General features: G+C 27.7%; 1 protein-coding gene across 5 annotated transcripts in view; it reads left to right on the top strand.

Moving 5' to 3' along the window:
• phtf (putative homeodomain transcription factor) overlaps window positions 1-19,132 on the top strand; it is a 32,333-nt gene extending 13,201 nt beyond the window's left edge. For 3 of the 5 annotated variants that reach the window (XM_043042977.3, XM_043042975.3, XM_043042976.3), the window contains exons 9-19: window positions 307-1,073; window positions 3,105-3,248; window positions 4,318-4,363; window positions 4,540-4,587; window positions 7,844-8,147; window positions 9,615-9,711; window positions 9,796-9,927; window positions 13,070-13,156; window positions 15,868-16,023; window positions 17,108-17,203; window positions 17,959-19,132. In XM_043042977.3, the coding sequence (XP_042898911.1) occupies window positions 307-1,073; window positions 3,105-3,248; window positions 4,318-4,363; window positions 4,540-4,587; window positions 7,844-8,147; window positions 9,615-9,711; window positions 9,796-9,927; window positions 13,070-13,156; window positions 15,868-16,023; window positions 17,108-17,203; window positions 17,959-18,108 (2,027 nt within the window). In that variant the 3' untranslated portion in view covers window positions 18,109-19,132. The remainder of the gene's footprint in view (window positions 1-306; window positions 1,074-3,104; window positions 3,249-4,317; window positions 4,364-4,539; window positions 4,588-7,843; window positions 8,148-9,614; window positions 9,712-9,795; window positions 9,928-13,069; window positions 13,157-15,867; window positions 16,024-17,107; window positions 17,204-17,958) is intronic. The other 2 variants (XM_087154274.1, XM_071184064.2) reach the window with 2 other exon arrangements.
• Window positions 19,133-19,593: the final 461 nt, after the last annotated feature.

Genomic DNA, 19,593 nt, shown 5'->3' with positions numbered 1-19,593 from the left:
ATGTCTGATTGTAAGTTTCTTAACCAATTTTATTTTTTAAAGTTAAAGGAGATCTTATTTATTTCATGATGTATTTGACTCATTATGATGACAAAATGTATTTATAATTATAATTCATTATGAATACATGTGGAAATGATCTTATTAAACTTTGAGATTAAAAGAATTCTTTCAATTTGTAATTGTTCCCTTTTATTTTGCATTTTTAATTTGCATTTCTCCTTTTAACAATGCAATTTAATAATCATTTTTCTTTTAAATGTGCTACAAAAATTTGGAGTGATTGTTGTTCGCATTTATTTCTAGGTCGCAGTCTAAGGTTTTCCCTTGCTGATCAGAACAAAACAGAAAGTACTAATGAAGAAAGTGAAATTAAAGATTCAGATTCTGCACTTGTCCTTGAAGAATCCAGCTCACTGCTTTTAACAAATAAGAGCAAAAAGTTGCGCAACCTGAGTGAAGAAAGCCAGTTTAGTCACATATCTAACGATTCTGCCTTCCAAGATGGTGTAGATCACCCACCTAATGAAGAAGTAAAAACTGTCAATGAGCTTTCAACTGAGGCATCAAAAGTTCAGACGGGTGATTTAGATGTTAGAACACATCATATCAATGGTGATGGTAATTTAAGCTCTAGTGACGACTTTTTTGTGACCAGAAAATCCTCATCGTTGCCTGGTCATCTAAAAAATTATAAATTGGAGGAACAAACCAAGTGCTCAACCTCCAAATTAGATTCTGGTTCATATAATATTGCTAACAGGCGCTATTCTGATGAAGGGATTGTGCAGAGAAAACAGGAAAACTATGGTACATTCTTATCCCTTCAGAATCACAGATTATCTGCAGATAATATATTGACTCAGCGCAGTGGCGTTCTTAAACAGTCTTCTGATGTGCCGCTGCAGAATAATCAGAATGCAGCTACAAAATGCAACTGTAATTTTGGATCCATTATTCGAAAGAAAAGGCCAAAATTACCCGGCTCACTGAAATTGTCCATGAATATTCCGAGTTATTCAAGTTCTTGCGAATCTGAAGCAGATACTACTTCCCCAAATACACCATCTCAAGTATGTATATGTTTAGCATTTGCTTCCAATTCTTGCTTTGAATTTATTAGAACTTTGAACATTAGAGTAATATTTATTGTATTGATTTGATCAGCTTTAGAAAGTGTAGAATAGTAAATTATGGTGTATTGAATGCAATAGTTGAAGATCTTAGTTTTAGAACATGTTAATTGACATTGTACTGATTTGAGAAAATCGGCTACAACAAGTTGTCAACAAGACATTTTTTTAAAATTAAAATAAGCAATTAAAAATTTTGTTTTGTGTAACCTTGCAGTTGACCATGACATGCTGTTTTTAAACTTTGAAGTTTTAATGTTTTCAGAGTTTTAATTGATATTTCTTACATTCAGCTTTTTATGTAAAATTCAATCGTTAAATTAAGTTACTGTTAAGTCTATAATGAAGGATACTCAATGTTAGTCTTGTTATAAGGAAGATATGATGTGGTCCTTTATAGTAGAAAAATCTCTTGTTAAAGACCACTGTGTCTTTCTTTAATGTCAAAATTTTTTGATGTGTAGAAACTTTACTTTGAATTTCTATCTCAAAAAGGCAATTTTCTATGACAGGATTGGGAAAGAGTTAAGAAAGAGGAGGAAGATGTTTAGTTGGAGGATTTCTTAAATTATGAAGATGATGCTTAACAACTGATGGAGATGAAATTTATAAATTCATCTTCAGCAGTTGTTAAGTTGAATAAAAATACATGAAAAAAAGATAAAGAAGAAAGAAACATGAAATAATAAATGAGTCACTTCTGGTTCCTTAATAACAGATGCATCTAATACTATTGATGTTTTAAGAAGATATATTATCTCATCCAATGTAAACTTCTTCTTTCAAAAAACTGGAGAAAAAGTTATTAAAACGAAATCACAATTGAAGTAACACATTTTTTTAAAAAAATTCTTGCATTAATATAATTTATGCAATAGTAGAAAATAAAATCATGGACCATGGTCAAAAAAGAAACAGTTCAGCTTTTTCAATGAATCCTACAAAGAGACTACATCTCGTCCCTACAAAGTCGCTGTACAGTGGACTATTTTTGTTATTTTATTTTAGTTTTACTTAGTTAAATTTTAATTGTTATTTGCTTAGTTTTTATATTTGAGTTAATTTTAATTCTGTTCATATTTACCTTTTTATTTATTGGAGTTAATTTTATTACTTTTCTATCAAAGGAAAAATGCACTTTTGTAATCCTATAATTTCTATTAAAAAATTGCTAAATTTATAAACCACACAACTAATTAACATTATGCTACATTTTCAAATTTGTGATATTGCTGTCAAATATTTTCAATGATAAGTAGCTTAGATTATATGATGATTAGACCCTGCCTATTGTATGTTAAACAGGGTGTGCTTTAAGGCAAATTGTAAAACTAGAATACAAAAATAATAAAACACAATTAGAAAGGAGAAGCATCTTTGCTCGCTGCAGGATTTGAACATATATTTGTCTCTTAGTTCAGCGAACTTATAATGTACTGTACCAGCTGTTTCTGAAGCATGACTTTACGAATAGCTGGTCTATTAATAGACATATTGGCAATTTTGATTAAACTAAAAAAACTCACTACGCGACAGCCCTAAGAGGGCCAAGGCCTACTTTGCCCATCTCATTTTTTTTAACCTTTGACTCTGGGGTTTAGAAGCAGACGTTTTGGTTGGGTGGTCAGCCGAACGTGGAATCCCGGAATCCCAGGGATTTAGTCCCCAAGCATGCTTGGTACCCTTTTTATTGACTCTGAAGGGATGAAAGGCTGAGTCAACCTTGTGAGAATCGAACCCAGGATCTGTGGCACGAGAACACGAAGCGATGACACTCAGAGTCTGGTTGTCAAGTATTTTAATTATCATTTGATTAAAAGTATGCATATATTTTTAAAATGATCTGGTTCAATAGGTTGAATATTTTTATAAATTGCTGCATAAAAATCAAATAAAAATTGCTGAAAATATGATTTCTTTTAATAGTTTATAATTTTGTTTTTCATTTAAAGTATTTTTATTATTTCTTAGCCTCAGCAATCTGATTTAGATTGGCCACTGATCACTAACACAGACTGTAACAGCGACAGCACAGATTCTTCTTCCAATTGTTCCGGCGGAAATAGTTCAGACATTTCACCTTCAGAAAACCCTTTTGCATGGGAAATTCATGAGGTATGGCATAATCTATTTTTTAAAAAAAATATCACAGATTTCATATTTCAAACAACAACACTGCTCATGTAACAGTTCAACAGTCCCAATAATTGTTCATAATATAGCACGAAAATCACCTTTTACCACCTTTTTATATGCTATTATTTATTCTATTTCATTTTACAATTAACTCTTTTTTATGATTTTTTTGAAATTAAAATTCTCATATTTAACTTGTAACCTGTTTTATTATTCTATTCGTATTATAAATTTGTGTCAAAACAGTTTCATAGATTTGTGAAGAATTATTTTCTGTTGTCTTATCCAAGAAAAACAATGAAAAGGTTTTAAAATATCAGAAATTGATTTTTGCAATAAGTATTGCAAGAAACTCTTCATGATTTAAATAAGTCTCTCATTTAATTGAAGGAATTTTTGTTGATTTTTTTAGATAAAATTTTAATTAAACTTATTGATAAAAGTGACCGTAATTTTTAGCCAAAATACAAATCTTTTTAACTAATTTTGACATTGCTTGTTCTTATTTTATATTAATAAATTTTTATACTATAGAGTATGCCTTTGACCACCCTAGGATAAGATTAGGTGGCCCTGACACTATTTCTTTACTCATAGATTATTCAAGATGTTTCATGTTTATTGAAATGCAAAATCAAAAGAAATGGAGACTTGCATTGAGTCTCTAAACCTTTCATCTATTAAAAATGTGTATTTTGAAAGTGCAAAAATGTTTTACACCTTTTTTTGGATTGGTTTTCTAGAAATTAAATAAAATGAAACAAAACTTTGGTTACTATATTGAAATGCCTAGTTCAATTAAGATGTTATTATAGGCATTTGAAACAAGATTGTGTCTATGAAATAGAAAGTGTGATTTTGTGCATCAGTTATTATGATGGAAGTATCACAGTAATGATAGGTTGTTGTAAAGAACGTAGGCAGTATTTCATATAATTTGCGTACTATTTGTATTTCATATAATTTAAAAGTTTGTTAATTATACATTTTATTATTTTTTTAAAATTTAAATGCTTTGGTTCTAAATTTTATTATGAATATTTTTTAGCCCTCAAAAAAAGTGCCAAGTGTGGGATATATTGGATTAGATAAAGGTATCATTCTTTTCCTCACTCTTTTTTTCCATAAAGAGAATTTTTAATGTTGCATGTATTCACTTTATGTAGTTCTTTTTTTCAATATTTGGTTTATGTTTTCATGCATTAGTTATTGCAAGCATTGTAGTTCTTAGTTCCTTTTTTTGATCCTTTTCCTTATCCTTTGTTTTTAGGTTACCGCCCAAGAGCAGGTGACTGTTCGATTTGCTCTGATATAAAATGTATAATATTTCATTTTATTTTATTACATTTCATTGTTATGATATTTTTGTAAATTTACCTTTAATTCTTAGCAGTGACTGATTTATTTTAAATACACAGCATTTTTTTTTTACTTGTTAGGAATTTTATATTCTTATAACATTTTGAATATTTTTAGCAGTTTTCACTTTTTAAACAAATTACAGTATTTATTTAAAAAAAAAACTGTACTGTAAAGTTATTTTTTAAAGGTATTTTTTCTGACTTATAATTTGGCAGCATGATATTAAGTTAGTTTAACACTGCTGCACTTAGATTTAAAATTTATTTCCCTTATTATATATGTGCATGAAGTATTTTTCATAATTTTTTTGAATGTGAAAAACATGTTTTTTTAAATATTTGGGGATACAAAACACAGTTCTTCAATACGAAAAATGAAAACATTAATTTGTTTTCATTTTACCCTTACTGTGATAAAAGTATTATGTTCATAGTTAAATGAATCTTGCTACTGATACGAACTATTTTAATGTTATATTGTTTTTCTCATTCAGGTAATTATTTGTAATCCCTCGTTTGGTTTGATGTTATTGAATTACACCTGAAAAACAAAATACTATCAGCTGCTATCCTATAATAACATAAAAAGTTAAAATTTTTATGTTATTATTTAGCAGTTTTTTATCCTTTATTATGTAGTATTTTTTTTTTTAATTCTTTTAAAAAGGAGGTGTAGTTTAGTTTTTAAAATTTTATCCTTAATTGGTAAGAACTTTTTTTTTTAATCCATAAAACTACCCAGATAGTATAGATTGTCACAGTGACATCATAATAAAGTCAAAAATAGTCACAATCACTGGTGACCATTTTGAATTGTCACAAGGAAGTCATAATCTGACTTAAATGTTACTTTATCTTGAGATATCATATGATAGTTCCCCTGAATATTTATTGCGACTTTAGTCACTTGATAGTCACAGCTATACTTTCCTTAGGATTAAAGTCACTGAGGAAATTCATTGCCACTTTGATCCCTTCAAATTCATATGGAAACCATTTCATGACTTGTCTTTCTAAAGTCTGAGAGTTATTTTTCGCCAAATTTTTTTCGTTGAAGTCATATGTATGCTTTATGCAACTTGTTTCACTAAAATAATGATTCCACTATATTTTATTTTATAACCATCCTTGAGCAGCGGACCTAATATTTGAGTTTACGACTAGTGTTCAATTCCATAGCCTTGTAATTTTGAACCCAATTTAGAAGAAAAGGGAACTCCTGGATCAAGTGTTGGGAGACATTTTCTTTTATGGAGGACTAACCCACATTTGCGTTACAGGGAGAGGAAGACCATGAGAACCTTCTATGGCCAGCCTGATGGCAAAGAAACTCTAACCCATGATCCGTCTACCACTGAGGATAGTTCACATCAGCACTTTGGCTGGTGCAATGCAGATTCATAGTGACCAAGTAGTGTTGGGATTCGAACTTGGCTCACCTCATTAGAAGGCCAGCGTTTTATTCCCATTGCAATACCTTGCCATTGCGACTCATGATTCCACTATATGTTTTAAATTTTCATAACCTTCAATTTATTTTCCCTTCAAGGAGCTTCTTTTCTTTTTTTTAGATAAATTTGGTTTCTCAAAACCTGAGGTGCCCTAGTGAATTTTCCATCTTCGTATTTTCTCTTTTTTTTCACTTCACATAGTTTATAGCACTGTTTGATTTGAGTGCGCACTTTGGAATGCATTATTTCATAAATTTTATGCTTTGAGCTTGGTGCCCCATATCAATCAATCAAAGTATCAGTTATTGATGTTTCACTTATACAAAAAAAAGTTTTAGTTATTAATTAAAAAAACAATTAAATCTCCATATTCATTTTCTATGACTTTATTTTTACATGAATCCTTAGGGTTACCATAAAATTAACATGAAAAACATTTTTATTCCATTTCTTTAAGTATTTTATATGAGTGCTCAGTTTTATTGCAAACCTAATGTTAAAAAACATATAATTTAATTTTTTATGTATTTTTGTATGAGTGCTTAGTTTTACTATGAATGTAACATTTAATATATAGTATACTCTCGATATATCGAACTTCTATTTCTTGAAAACCTTGTTATGTCAAAAAAATATTTTTCCCTTTTGGCATAACATATCTACCTAATATTAATTTGAATTCCTATGTCTAAGAGTTTTTTTCTTAAAACCTTGTTATGTCTAATATTTCTCAAAACACAAAATTAATTTTTTCAGAAAAATCACACTGTAAGTTTATTGTAAACCAATTCTTTTCTATTTAATGCATAATTATTTTTGCCTTTTAAAAATTATCATTGCTGTATTTAGACTTATGGTCAACTATCATTATATACATAGTCGTTACATGCATAATTATTAGTAGTTATTCTTATGTTTCATGACTTTTTGGAGTACTATTGTAGAATATATTTTTCTACTTTTTAGAATATATTTTTCTACTTTTTAGAATATATTTTTCTACTTTTTAGAATATATTTAACTCCGAGTTTGTTATCTCAAAATTCTTCCCTTTCCTTAACTTTGTAATATCGAGAGTATACAGTATCCATTCTACCGTGCTAGAGAGTATACTGCATTCGTCTTAATTCCATTCTTATAAGTATATTATATGGGTTTTTAATTTAAGCGATACCATTAACCTAATTTAGTGGCTGGGTGGCGCAGTTGGTTTGTCGTCGGCCTTCTGAGCCCAAGTCTGCGGGTTCGATCGCTGGCCCAGACACCGGATTTTCGGGATGCAGGAAATCCTCAGCGGCCATGTCGCATGATTATGCGGCATGTAAAAGATCCTTGGAGTGCCTTATTGGCTTTTGGCATTTCCGGCAAAATTAAATTCCCAGTGCATTTTAGCATCCAAATAGAGTCTTGGTGCTGCCATCTAGTGTGGCAGAAACTAGACGTCCAAATTAACATGACCAACAGTATCTCACCCATTGTGGTGGTCCTGAAAGAGTGGATACCACCTCTGGAGAAGGCACTAGGTCTGCTCATCGGCAAGGCCGATTGTGCAGCTCATTGGAAATAAAAATATAAAAAAATTAACCTAATTTTAAAAATATTTTACTTCATTTCTATTTGCATTTTTTTTACGAGTGTTTACTTTTACTATGGGCCTAATGTTAAAAAACTTCTACTTGATTTCTTTATGTATTTTTCATATTTTCTTTATGTAACAAAAATCTCTATAATGTGGTTCTGCTCGATTAACTTTTTCTTAAAGTGAGCTGCACCATTTGGCAACTCAATGAATGCAAGAAAGTTGATTTGACTGCCCTGGATATCAGCTCTGCAATTATACACAAAGTGGACTCTTCCAAGCACCACTCAGAGTATTTATACATTGGTGTGCTTTGTGCGACACTTTTATCATTGCTTCCTCTACTTTTTCGTCTGCGGAATGGACTGTCTGTGTGTGATGTACCGACTGTTGCCACTGATATCTTGACTTTGAATGTTCCAACAACTGAAGAGGTTGTCAAAATTACCGATAGCTTCCTGGATATAGTATTAGGACCAAACTTAAAGTATGTTTTTGATTTTTTTGCTATTCTAGCATCACTAGTGGCTCATCCATGTCATTTAATTTATGTTACTCATCGTATAAAGTTGATTTCGTTTATTTATTTTATTTTTACTTCATGAAGAAGAGAAGAATTGAAAACATTGCATTGATTATTTTTTGTTAAACTTTTGTCTTTCTACAAGTAATGTAACTGTTGAACGAGTGTTTTTCTATTATTTTGTTTTATTCACTTAATTTCTGGGAAAAGAAAGAAATTTAATTAATTTTGACTTTGCAGTATCTTTTATTTTTAATTTCAATTTCTTTTAAGTGTATAATGTAATTATAATTTAAATATTCTAGATCAATGCCTTTTTATTACAAAGCATCTAAAATAATTTTATTCATGTGTATTTTAGAACATGAAAAATGAAATTTTATGGATAAAAAAACGACTCTAAATACTTTTTCTACTAAACAAACCTTGAAATTTAAAACTTAAATATTACTCTTATAAATAAATAATAAATTTTTTAGTATTAAAAAACAGACACATTTTGTATAAACATTATTATTTTTATTTAGGGGAATTTTTCGTATTTCATGCATATACTTTCTAATGCAAAATTTGTCAGTGCTCAGCTGTATTCAGTCCAGTAGTTTGTTTAAAAATGGTGCCTCGTTTTTTTAAAACCAGAATTCATCATTGGATTACAAAAATTAAAAACTTTGCTTGGGATTTTTTAAATGTTTTGTTAAAAACAATTTTATTTATTGCTTGTTATTTTTCATCCAGTATTAGATTTAATTAATGATTATAGAATTGTTTTAATGTTATTTAAGCATTTCCACTTTAGAAATTTTTATTTATCATAATTCCTTCTTATAGCCCCGTCAAGAATAAATTGCTCTAAAAATGTATGTGTTTGTTATTCAGTAGTAAAGCATATAGTTTGGCAGAATGAGCATTGTATCAAAATTTAAAGCAAAGAGCGTTGCAAATATTGTTTAATTCTTTTTATGTGCATTTTCCATTTGAATAATCAATTGCTTAGGAGTTTTACCTTTTTCTGATAAAGGCAGAAGTTTCGTCAAAAACTTTTTTATTTTGTTTATTTGGTTCTCATTATTTTTTTTTCAGTATGTTTCTATGGCAGTCTACATGAATATCATATCATATAATTTATTATCTTTAATTATATGATATGATATTTATGATAATATTATAATATATGTGATATTGTCTTTAATTTGTTTATGGTAAAACTTGTGGTACTGATTATTTTGCTTGAAAGATTTGTACTTAGTCTAGGATGTTTCTTCTTAATATCAGTTATCGTTATATATGATAATATTATCTTTGCTAAGTTTAAGGTAAAGCTTGTGGTATTGATTATTATGCTTGAAAGATTTGTACTTTGTCTAGGATGTTTCTTTTTATTATCAGTTATCTTTATATATGATAATATTTTATCTTTAATTTGTTTAGGGTAAAACTTGTGGTAATGATTATTATGCTTGAAAGATTTGTACTTAGTCTAGGATGTTTCTTCTTATTATCAGTTGCTGAAAAAACCTTCACCCAGGTAATATGAAAACATATTTTTGAATTCTAATTTCTTAAAATTGAAATTGTGATTTTTAATAGTATATTTTTGCACTTCTTTCAGCGCTTTCTGTATGCCAAACACTTTTGTTATCTTACCTCTTCAAGGAGAGCTAAAAGATCTGATTTGCCTCATTTTCGTTTGAATAAAGTTAAGAATATTAAGATATGGTTATCAATAAGGTCTTATTTAAAGGTAAGAATTCTATCAGTTTAATTTCTTTTCAAATTTTATTCAGTTCCTGTTCTTAACACGAATGAAATTTTAATAAATCTAAAAATATTAAGGTATGTTTGTTAATCCAGTCTTATTTAAAAGAAAGAAGTCTGTTAAATTTTTGTTTTATGCAATTTATGTTAAGTTCATGTTTTTCACAATAATAGAGTTTGCATGAAGTTAGTAACGTTAAGATATGGTTATCAATAAGGTCTTATTTAAAGGTAAAAATTCTATCAGTTTAATTTCTTTTCAAATTTTATTCAGTTCATGTTCTTAACACGAATGAAATTTTAATAAACTTAAAAATATTAAGGTATGTTTGTTAATCCAGTCTTATTTAAAAGAAAGAACTCTGTTAAATTTTTGTTTTATGCAATTTATGTTAAGTTCATGTTTTTCATAATAACAGAGTTTGCATGAAGTTAGTAACGTTATGTAAAGTTTTGTTTCATGTAAATTATGTTCAGTTCATGTTTTTTACAAAAATAAAGATGTTAAAACATGGTTATCAACCCAGTCTTACTTGAAAGTAAGCTTTGTCAGTTTTTTTTGTGCAAATTCTGTTTGTTTACCTCAACAAATTGGTAAATTTGTTTAATTTATGATTTGCTTTTAATAACTGTATGAACGCTTTTACTCGTTTAAATTTAATGTAATTTTTAAAAATAAATATTAAAATCTTTCTTTTTTTCATGCTTTAAAAAATTTTATAGTTTCAGTAGTTTCTAATGGAGATAGCTTTTGATATAGTTTATAGTTGATTTGTATTTTGTCTTACTGTATTGAAATAAACAATAATGTTTTTAACCATATGCTAAAATATATTTAAAAAAAAAACAATTGCAAATTTTAGTGTGCTATAAAATTATAGATATATTCCCAGGGGAAAAGATCTCTAAAATATTGAATTTAATGTTCACCATTTATTCACCATTTTTTGGTTTTCGAAGCAAATATGTAGCAGGAGATCGTTAAATAATATTATACAGTATCAGCCACTGATAAAATCACTGGACTTGAAAATTGACCGTTTTTTAAAATCAAATTTGCAAGAATGGAATCATTACAATATCGAAGCATGCTAAAACAATTCTTTAATAAATTCATTATCATCGTTTTTTTGTTAGGCATATGTTTTAAAAATAAAAAACTCTTCTACCTGAATAATTATAATTTTTTAATTTTCACAAGTTTAGAGGGATGTGTAGCATAGAAATAACAAATTTAATTTTACTAACTATGAACAAAATGAAAGTTACAGATTCGGATAACACTTTTTAGAGAAATTGGTGGGTAAGAGTTTAAAAAATATATTAGAGGGGAGTGTTAAGGAATTGGGATGAAAACTGCTTATGAATGGTGAAAAGCTATGGGCCTATCATCATTCATTGTCAATAATCATCACTTACATAATTATTGAAGTAGGTGAATCTCTGAGCAGTGCTTGATATTTTAAATTAAACTTTAGAGCAAAAAAAAAAAAGAACGAAATATTCAAAGTTACAAAAACTTTTATAATTTTTTATATCTTGCTGAATCTTCAAATTTTGCTGATCAAGCAAAATGTTAACATTTCACTTTTGTAAATTTATAATTGTACCTCGTGTACAACGAGTTATTTACCAAATTACTAAAACATTTTTATAAGTGTACTAAACTTTTTTGGCCCATGTGCCCTATTTTACTCTTTGACAGATATTTTTTTAATATTCCATATTATTTTCATAGTTTACATAAAATGTTTAATTTGGCACTTAGAGCACATTATAAAGATTAGGATAGCCTGGTTGACAGAATGCTGGACTCACATTCGTGAGAATGGGAGTTTGAATCCAACCTGCCGAAAACTTTCCGTGTAGTAAATAGTGACTGGTTCACGTTAAATCTGTTAGTTCATAAAGTCCTCCATGTTCCCTTAGCAAATTATACCTCTGGGGGTACTGAATTGGAGATTGATCGTTCTCTGGTTTTGGTCAAAATTACGATCTGGGGATGAATGAATGGGTCCATCCTATGAACAGATGTGACGTATGGGTGTGGCAGAAGTCGAATTCTTGGCTACAAGTGGCGTTACTGGTAAACAAGACCAATCGCACCCCTTGCTTTAATAGCCTACGAAGACAACAACACATTATAAAATTTTAATTATTGTTTAACATTTAATGTTTTTTTTTATAACTAGTTAAAAATGTGAATGAATAAAAAAAATATGAAAGACTTACTTGGAAAATTGTTTGAGATAAAAAGTTGAGATTTGAGGAATGAAATTGAGTAATCATAATATTGCACTCCCGAACAAAATAACAACTAAATAGTTCCCTAGTTCAACTTCACATAATTATGTGTTGTCAACTAGTAATGATAAAACAAAAAGTCTTATTACTGGGACAGATACATTTTGATAGTATATTTTATTCTGTCTCCATGCTGTATGGAAATAATATTAGTGGGACTTAAATGTCATGTCGGTACATAAAAGGCTAATTAAAATGTCAAATGTAAATTAAATGAAAATAAAATGTAGTAATCAATCTAACTTTTAGTTATTTTAAATTTGATGCATTTTTCCCTAAGTGTAGATTGGCTTTATAAAATTAAACATTTTCAGAAATGACATGATTTTAATATGAAGCAGGCAGTCTGTTCATAAAATAGTAAATATTATGGTATCAAGAAAATTTTTTCATAATTTATCTGTGAAATAAGGTTTAAAAATTATAATATTTCTACCTTGCTTTCCTGTATTCATATTTAGAGTAGGTTTTCCTTAGGCTTTTTTATTTAAAATTTTCTGATAAAATTCTAAAAATGATTTATGTTGTTATAAACAGCTATTTTATTCCAAATTATGTACAAAAGTTTGAGTGCAGTAAAATAAATTTTCAATTCAGGACAAAAGTAATCATGAAAGTATTGTTTGTTAATATGGATCTTTTTAAACCTTTATTTTTGAAGTTTTACTCGGAAGTTTTTTTTATTTTTTTTATAAGTTCTTTGTTGCTAATTCGAGTTTATTATAATTAAAGTTGAAATAATACATTATTATTTTATCAAACGTATACTCAAACTTGATTTTTTATCTATTTAAGATTATTTATTAATTGACAATCTTTTTCAGAAATTAGGACCTCAACGTTCAGTTGATGTGATTGTGTCCATCACATTTATTATTGAAGTGTGCATAGTATCATTCCTTTGCATACAGGTAAACAATTTTTGTCAATCATTTTTTTTTTCTGAAATTTCATGTAACATATTGTGTTTGAACATGTTATATCAGTAGAAATTGAGATTTTATTTTGATTACTATTTGAAATTATTGTTAAATGCAAAAATGAGCAAAAAATAATTTTGTCAATTGGCAAATTTTTTTTTCTTATTAATTTTTTCTAATATTGTTCAAAATATCAATGTAGCAATTGTCAATGTAAATTTTTTACAATGTGGATTCCATATGAACAGTTTGGGTATACAGTGTGTCTTTCTATAAACTGTAAGAGAAATATTTGCAGACAGGAAAATCCCACACAATTCTTTGTAAAATGGTGATTATCTTGATTCTTTAGATGAATTACATTGCTCAAACAAACAACGAGATGCTTGCTTTTTTGTTTCAGTAAGTTGGACAGCAAGTTGGATAAAAACGATTTACTTTTCTCCTGCATATTGGAAAATATTAACATTCCTTCCAATATGGCAGATAAATGTGAATCGTTTTTCAGCTGCAACCTTTGTTTCACATAGTCTACAAAATAAAATTTCAATTTCGAGATTAGACGTTTTCAGCAAAAATCAAAAACGAAGTTCCGTAAAAAATGACCTAATAAAAAACCCACAAATGTCAAAAAAAGACCCTAAGTATTTAAAAATGAAATAAAAAAACAAAAAAGTCAAAAATGCAAAAAAAAAAAAAAAAAAAAAAAAAAGAAAAAAAAATTATAGAAATTAAAAATGTCATCAAAATTTGAACTTTAATAATGTTGCAAGTAAAAAATGAATAGTATAAACTGTTATCCAATTTAGTGGTCTGTTTCTAAATTTTTTTAAAGAATAAATACTTATACAGTAACCATTGAATCTGTATTGTTGTGTTACAATAAACATTAAAATTAGTCATATTTTTTAACTTTCATTTCTCAAGAACTAATTGACTAATTCTGTTTCATTTTTGTATTTTGTCATTTAATATTACATAGCGTGAATTATTGTAAAACTGTAAAATATTGTAAAACTATTGTATACCGTATAATTAAAATTATTTTCTTTCTTTTTCAAACTAAAACAATAATAAATGATAAACTATCTTAAAATTTTTATTTTTTCGAGAATTTATCTTTGCATAAAAGAGTTTTATGGTTCTATAGTTAGTGAATTTATGATTGGTTGTAATCAGAGCCGGATTATACCTTTCGTAGGCCCTAGGCACAGCCGTTTTTGGGCCCTCCCCTCCTTCCCCCACTCCTCCCCTTTTTTCAAAATATATGCTAAAATTTTCTTGCACATTTTTTTTTACATTTTTATTAATATGGATTTTAATTTAAAAATTTGTTTATCGAACTTTATCTGCAATTCGACAGCATAATACAAGATTTCGTTGAATCCAAAAATCGCAAAAAAGTAATATCTTAGATCATAAGATTCTGCAAAATAATTTATTACCGAAAAATATTATATTTTTATTTGTATCTTCATAATTTTGTGCAAAATACACCTGTTGTTTTTAAAGCTAAATTATTTTTGCCAACAAATTTTTTTCTCCCAAGTTTTTCGTAGGCTCCTGAATTTCGTAGGCCCTAGGCATGTGCCTATAGGTTAATCCGGCCCTGGTTGTAATGCTTCCATAGATACTGTGTTAAGCGCGAAAGAATAAATTAACATTAAGGGGATTAAACTTTTAATTGAATTCCTGTCTAAACTATTAAGACAAGATTACAGCTGCTTTCCTTATTTTGAAGGTTAGGCATCCAATATTTTTGGGAAAAAAGGTATGTGCATTCAGAGAAAGTACATTTTTGTTTCAGATCTCATAACTTTTTTCTACTCTTATTTAATTAGCATGCTTAAGATAATCTCTTTAAAACATTAAGAATGCTTGTTAGTACATTATCTGATCATTAGATCAAAAAATTTTCTGACTCCCTGATCAGATCATGTACTAATATGCAATACTAATTATTAATTTGCTACTTATGATAATTTATTCAAAACATTAAGAATGAATGATAGTACATGATTTGATCATTAGATCAGAAATTTTTCAGACTTAATGATCAGATCATGTACTAATATGCATTATTAATTTGCATACTTATGATATTTTTTTCAAAATATTAAGAATGCATGTTAAATACATGATCTGATCATTAGATCAGAAATTTTCCAGTTGAATAGACATTGCGCAATGTCTATTCAGTTAAATACTACTCTTAAAAAGATATAGAAAAAGCTGATAAATTTTATGCAGATATAAAAAAGGACTGTTTAAATATTACTTTAGCAACTAAGGATTAAGAGCATGCGATTTGTTTATCTTTTATACAAGTTTGTTTATGCCATTAGGAAATATGAGCAATGTTTATCCAATTAAATTCTTTTTAACATCAGAGACTGTTAAAAGTCAAAAAACGTGAATAACATGTTTGGTAAAAAATCGAGTATTAAATACTTTTTTTGTTGCTGGTGTTTCTAAAAACGAAAATAATCTGAAAACGTGAAGAATTATGTTATGATAAATTACATAGATATTTAGGATAAATATATATCTTTAGGATAAATTTATCATTCTGTATTAATAATGTCGTTTAAGTAAGATTTTAATGAAATTTATGAGCATTTAATTTAAAAGCAATATGTTTTAATTAAATGTTCATAAATTTTGGAACCAAGAAATCATTTTGGCCTTTTTTTTATTTGTAGTTCTTAAAGGAAGAAGGGCAATTCACAGATCAGTTGTACTGCTGGGAGCTTTCGTTTTGGACAATGACACTTGGTCTTTATCTGCTGCGTTTTATGGTTATAGGAACTAAAATCAATAAAAAATACAGGAATTTATCTGTACTTATCACTGAACAGGTATGCTTTTAAATTTTATAAACTCCATTTTATGTGTTTATAGGTAAGATTATTGTATATCGTTTTAATATTAAACTCAAGCATCCATAATTAAAATTAAATAATTTTGTTCTTGTCGACAGCCCATTGCATTTTTATTAGAAAAATTCCTATTTGTAAAAATAATTTTTATTTTAAAGAATGATTATCAGGATTTTTAAATATGGTGTGATACACGTCTAGTTTTTACTAGGATATTATAAATTTATAAAGTTAAACAAAATGAGATTTGAAGGCATTTTTGCATATTATTGACAAACTAGCCCAACTCACAAGATTTTTAAATGTAAACAAATTGGTAGTAGAGCTAGAGAGTGCCTAAACCTTTATTGCCTGGAGTCCATTATAGCAGATTTAAAAACTGTTAGTGTATTGAACTGGCAAGATTGAGTCTGAGAAGACCAGTGGTGACTCTTGATTGTTGTATCAATGATGATGACAACGACATGTGAAGTTTGTACTGATAGAAGTAATGTAGATAAAATAACAAACAAAATTTTTTGTCAAAGGAATTAAACTTTAAAAATGGCATGGCAATATGCTGGCCATAAAGTTTGAGGAACTGTTGATCACTGAACTTGCAACATCTTAGGCTGATATTCTCATGACATCATCTGACTAAGAAAATAATCACAAACAAGATGGCCTTATAAAATTAGAAAAACAGGAAACTAGAGCGAAAATAACATCTTTTTTTAAAAAAAAGAAAAAAGTTCAGATAAGCCTTTTCAATTGATAATGGTTGTTGGTAATGGTGAAGAAAGTAAAATTTTATTATTAAATTTCAAGTGTATTAATTTATTTTGCTTTGTTAGATTTACTTATTTTACTGTATTTTTTCCCTTTCAGGTCAAAATTTGTTACGTTTTGTTGTTTTGTGTTTTTAAATTAAAGTTATGTTTCCTTTCAGGTCAAATTTTTTTTTGTTTTATTGCATTTTTAAATTGAAGTTGTTTTTAATTTCAGGTCAAAATTTGTTACATTTTGTTGTAGAGTGTTTTTAAATTTTATAACTTTATTAACAAAGTTTATCTATTTTTTATAGATAAATCTTTACTTGCACATGGAACAAAAGCCTCATAAAAAAGAAGAGTTAATATTGGCTAACAATGTTTTGAAGTTGGCTGCAGATTTATTAAAGGTATCATTATGGAAGTTAATGCTATGTTATACTGAAGTGTTTCATTACTGTTTTTAAAACTTATTATATGGATTTTTGAGAGTGATCAATTTTCTGTTTGTAAATTCTGCTTTTAATTAGTTTTATCTAATGAGGCCAAAGTACATTTTCAGATTTTAATTTCGGAAGTAGTAAATTAAAAACTTTTATATTTCCCCCCCTGCTTTAAGTTAATGTATATTTGTTTTGAAAACTGCATTAGATGTTTTTCTATTTAAATTGTTTGTAAAAATAAAATAATATCTGAAGAGATTTTAGACTGAAAAGAGAGGGAATTAATATAAATTTTAAGACTAGACTAATTGATCCCAAGTTTGAATATATAATCAAAATAATTCTCTTTGATTGTGGCAAATACTTCTGAAACAAGATGCTAGCTGATTTCAGCAATCACTTGCTCTCTGATTTTCTTGAGCATCGTAATTCTTGACAGATTTGTATCACTAACTATGCCATTCTCAAGTTATTCTTCTGTTTAATCAAAGTTCTCTTTGATTGTAGTAAATATTTCTGGAATAAGATGCTAACTGATTTCAGCATTCATTTGTTCGCGATGCGAATATGTTAGGGCTTTCTTTACGGTATGACTAAAAAATTCTGTATTAAAGGGTAGTTATATGAAGTACCCTGTATTTGCAAAAATATTTCACATGATTCTCGTATTAATAATATAATATTTTGTCTAAACTATAATCAAGAATTTCTATCTTTTTTAGGAACTCGAGAGTCCATTCAAAATATCTGGATTGTGTGCAAATTCATATCTTTACAACATTACCAAAGTTATAGTGCTATCAGCATTTTCAGCCATGCTAACTGATGTGCTAGGGTTTAAATTAAAGCTGTACAAGATCAAGATAAAATGATGATTGTAGAAGTTAGCTTAAATTTCAAGTACTGAAGCCTGGAATATTTGTAACCTAGAATGTTCTTTAGAATATTGCAACTTATCTCACTGGATTTCTCACGAATTTTATGATGTATTTTTAAATGAAATCACCTCATTCAGTTTTTGCTCAAGGAACATTAGTCGACGAATTATGTTATATACTTTTATTTATTTATTTTTATACTTTATTTATTTATTGAATATGGACTTATCTACTTATTTAGTTAAAATATCAGAATGTTGGTAGTGTTTTTCCACAGATTTGTTTGCCAAAAAAAAAGAAGAAAAAGTCTATTTTCTCTATAAGTCTTTTGTTTCCTAATGTCAAATTTATATTAAAAGTAACGTTTTAAAATACGTTGTACAATTAGAATCAAAAACTTTATCTGGGATAGTTTTCTGTCCAAAAAGTGTATTGTTTCTAATTCTATTAAAATAAAACAAAATCTATTAAAAATTGAAATTTAAAAATAGTGAATGATGAAAAAATCTGCCTTTTAATTCATTGAATTATTTCCTTTTCTAAGTATTAATCTCTAATCAAAAATGATATAGCAAAATCTTTGAGTCTCAAGTTATCTTGGGGCATGCAAAAGTCTGACCAGAATATTTTTGTGACATTTTTCAGCTTTTGCTGTTTAAATGAGGGAAAAAAATAATTTTTATTTTTTGTTATAACCAACTTCAAATAATATCAAATTATTACTTATTTATTATGAAGATACATAACCATAAATACTAAAATAATCTACGATACTTTTTGGTTCAAAAGTACGAGGCTAGATTATGATTTAACTTTAATAAATTTTTTTTTAATAAATCGAATCGAAAATTCAATATTAAAATTTTAAAAGGATCTACTGTTAATAGTTTGTAGCCTTGATTTTTGCAGCAAAAACACAGAACGACAATTACCTGGCATAGTCTCAATATAATGTTAATGATGCACATTTCTAGTTTTAGTTGCAAACATGGAAATGAAAGGTTTTTATTTGACTATTGATCCTATTTAATGTGACATTATATTGTTTCCCATAAATATATATATATATGGGATTAAGGTCGGTAAATTGCCTTGAACACTGTAAAGCATCAATATTGTTACATTAGTTTTAAATGTCCAAGTTAAGCAAAAAATACTAAATTGACTGGTCACTTTTGAGCACAAAAATAATGTAGCTTATTTTAGTTTCAATGATTACAATTGTTAATGCTCATAAAACTAATTTGATATTATTTAAATTTGTTAACATTAATAGATTAAAAGAAAATTATATGTTTTTCACTCATTTAAACAGTCAAAAGCCAAAAAAAAAAAAATTGTAAAACTGAAGCTTTTGAATGCCACTGTAGTTTATAAGTTATACAAACTTTGATAAGTTAGCTTTAACATGTTTCTCATAAATAAAAGGAATGCAAGTTTTCTTGTTCTTACACAATATAAAATAATTTTATTAGAATT

This window comes from Parasteatoda tepidariorum, chromosome 10, assembly GCF_982258835.1.
Source record: "Parasteatoda tepidariorum strain Cologne lab strain chromosome 10, Ptep-v5.0, whole genome shotgun sequence".
Taxonomy (NCBI): Eukaryota; Metazoa; Arthropoda; class Arachnida; order Araneae; family Theridiidae; genus Parasteatoda; species Parasteatoda tepidariorum.
Note: the sequence above shows the minus strand (reverse complement) of the source record. Positions and strands in the feature narration are given on the sequence as shown.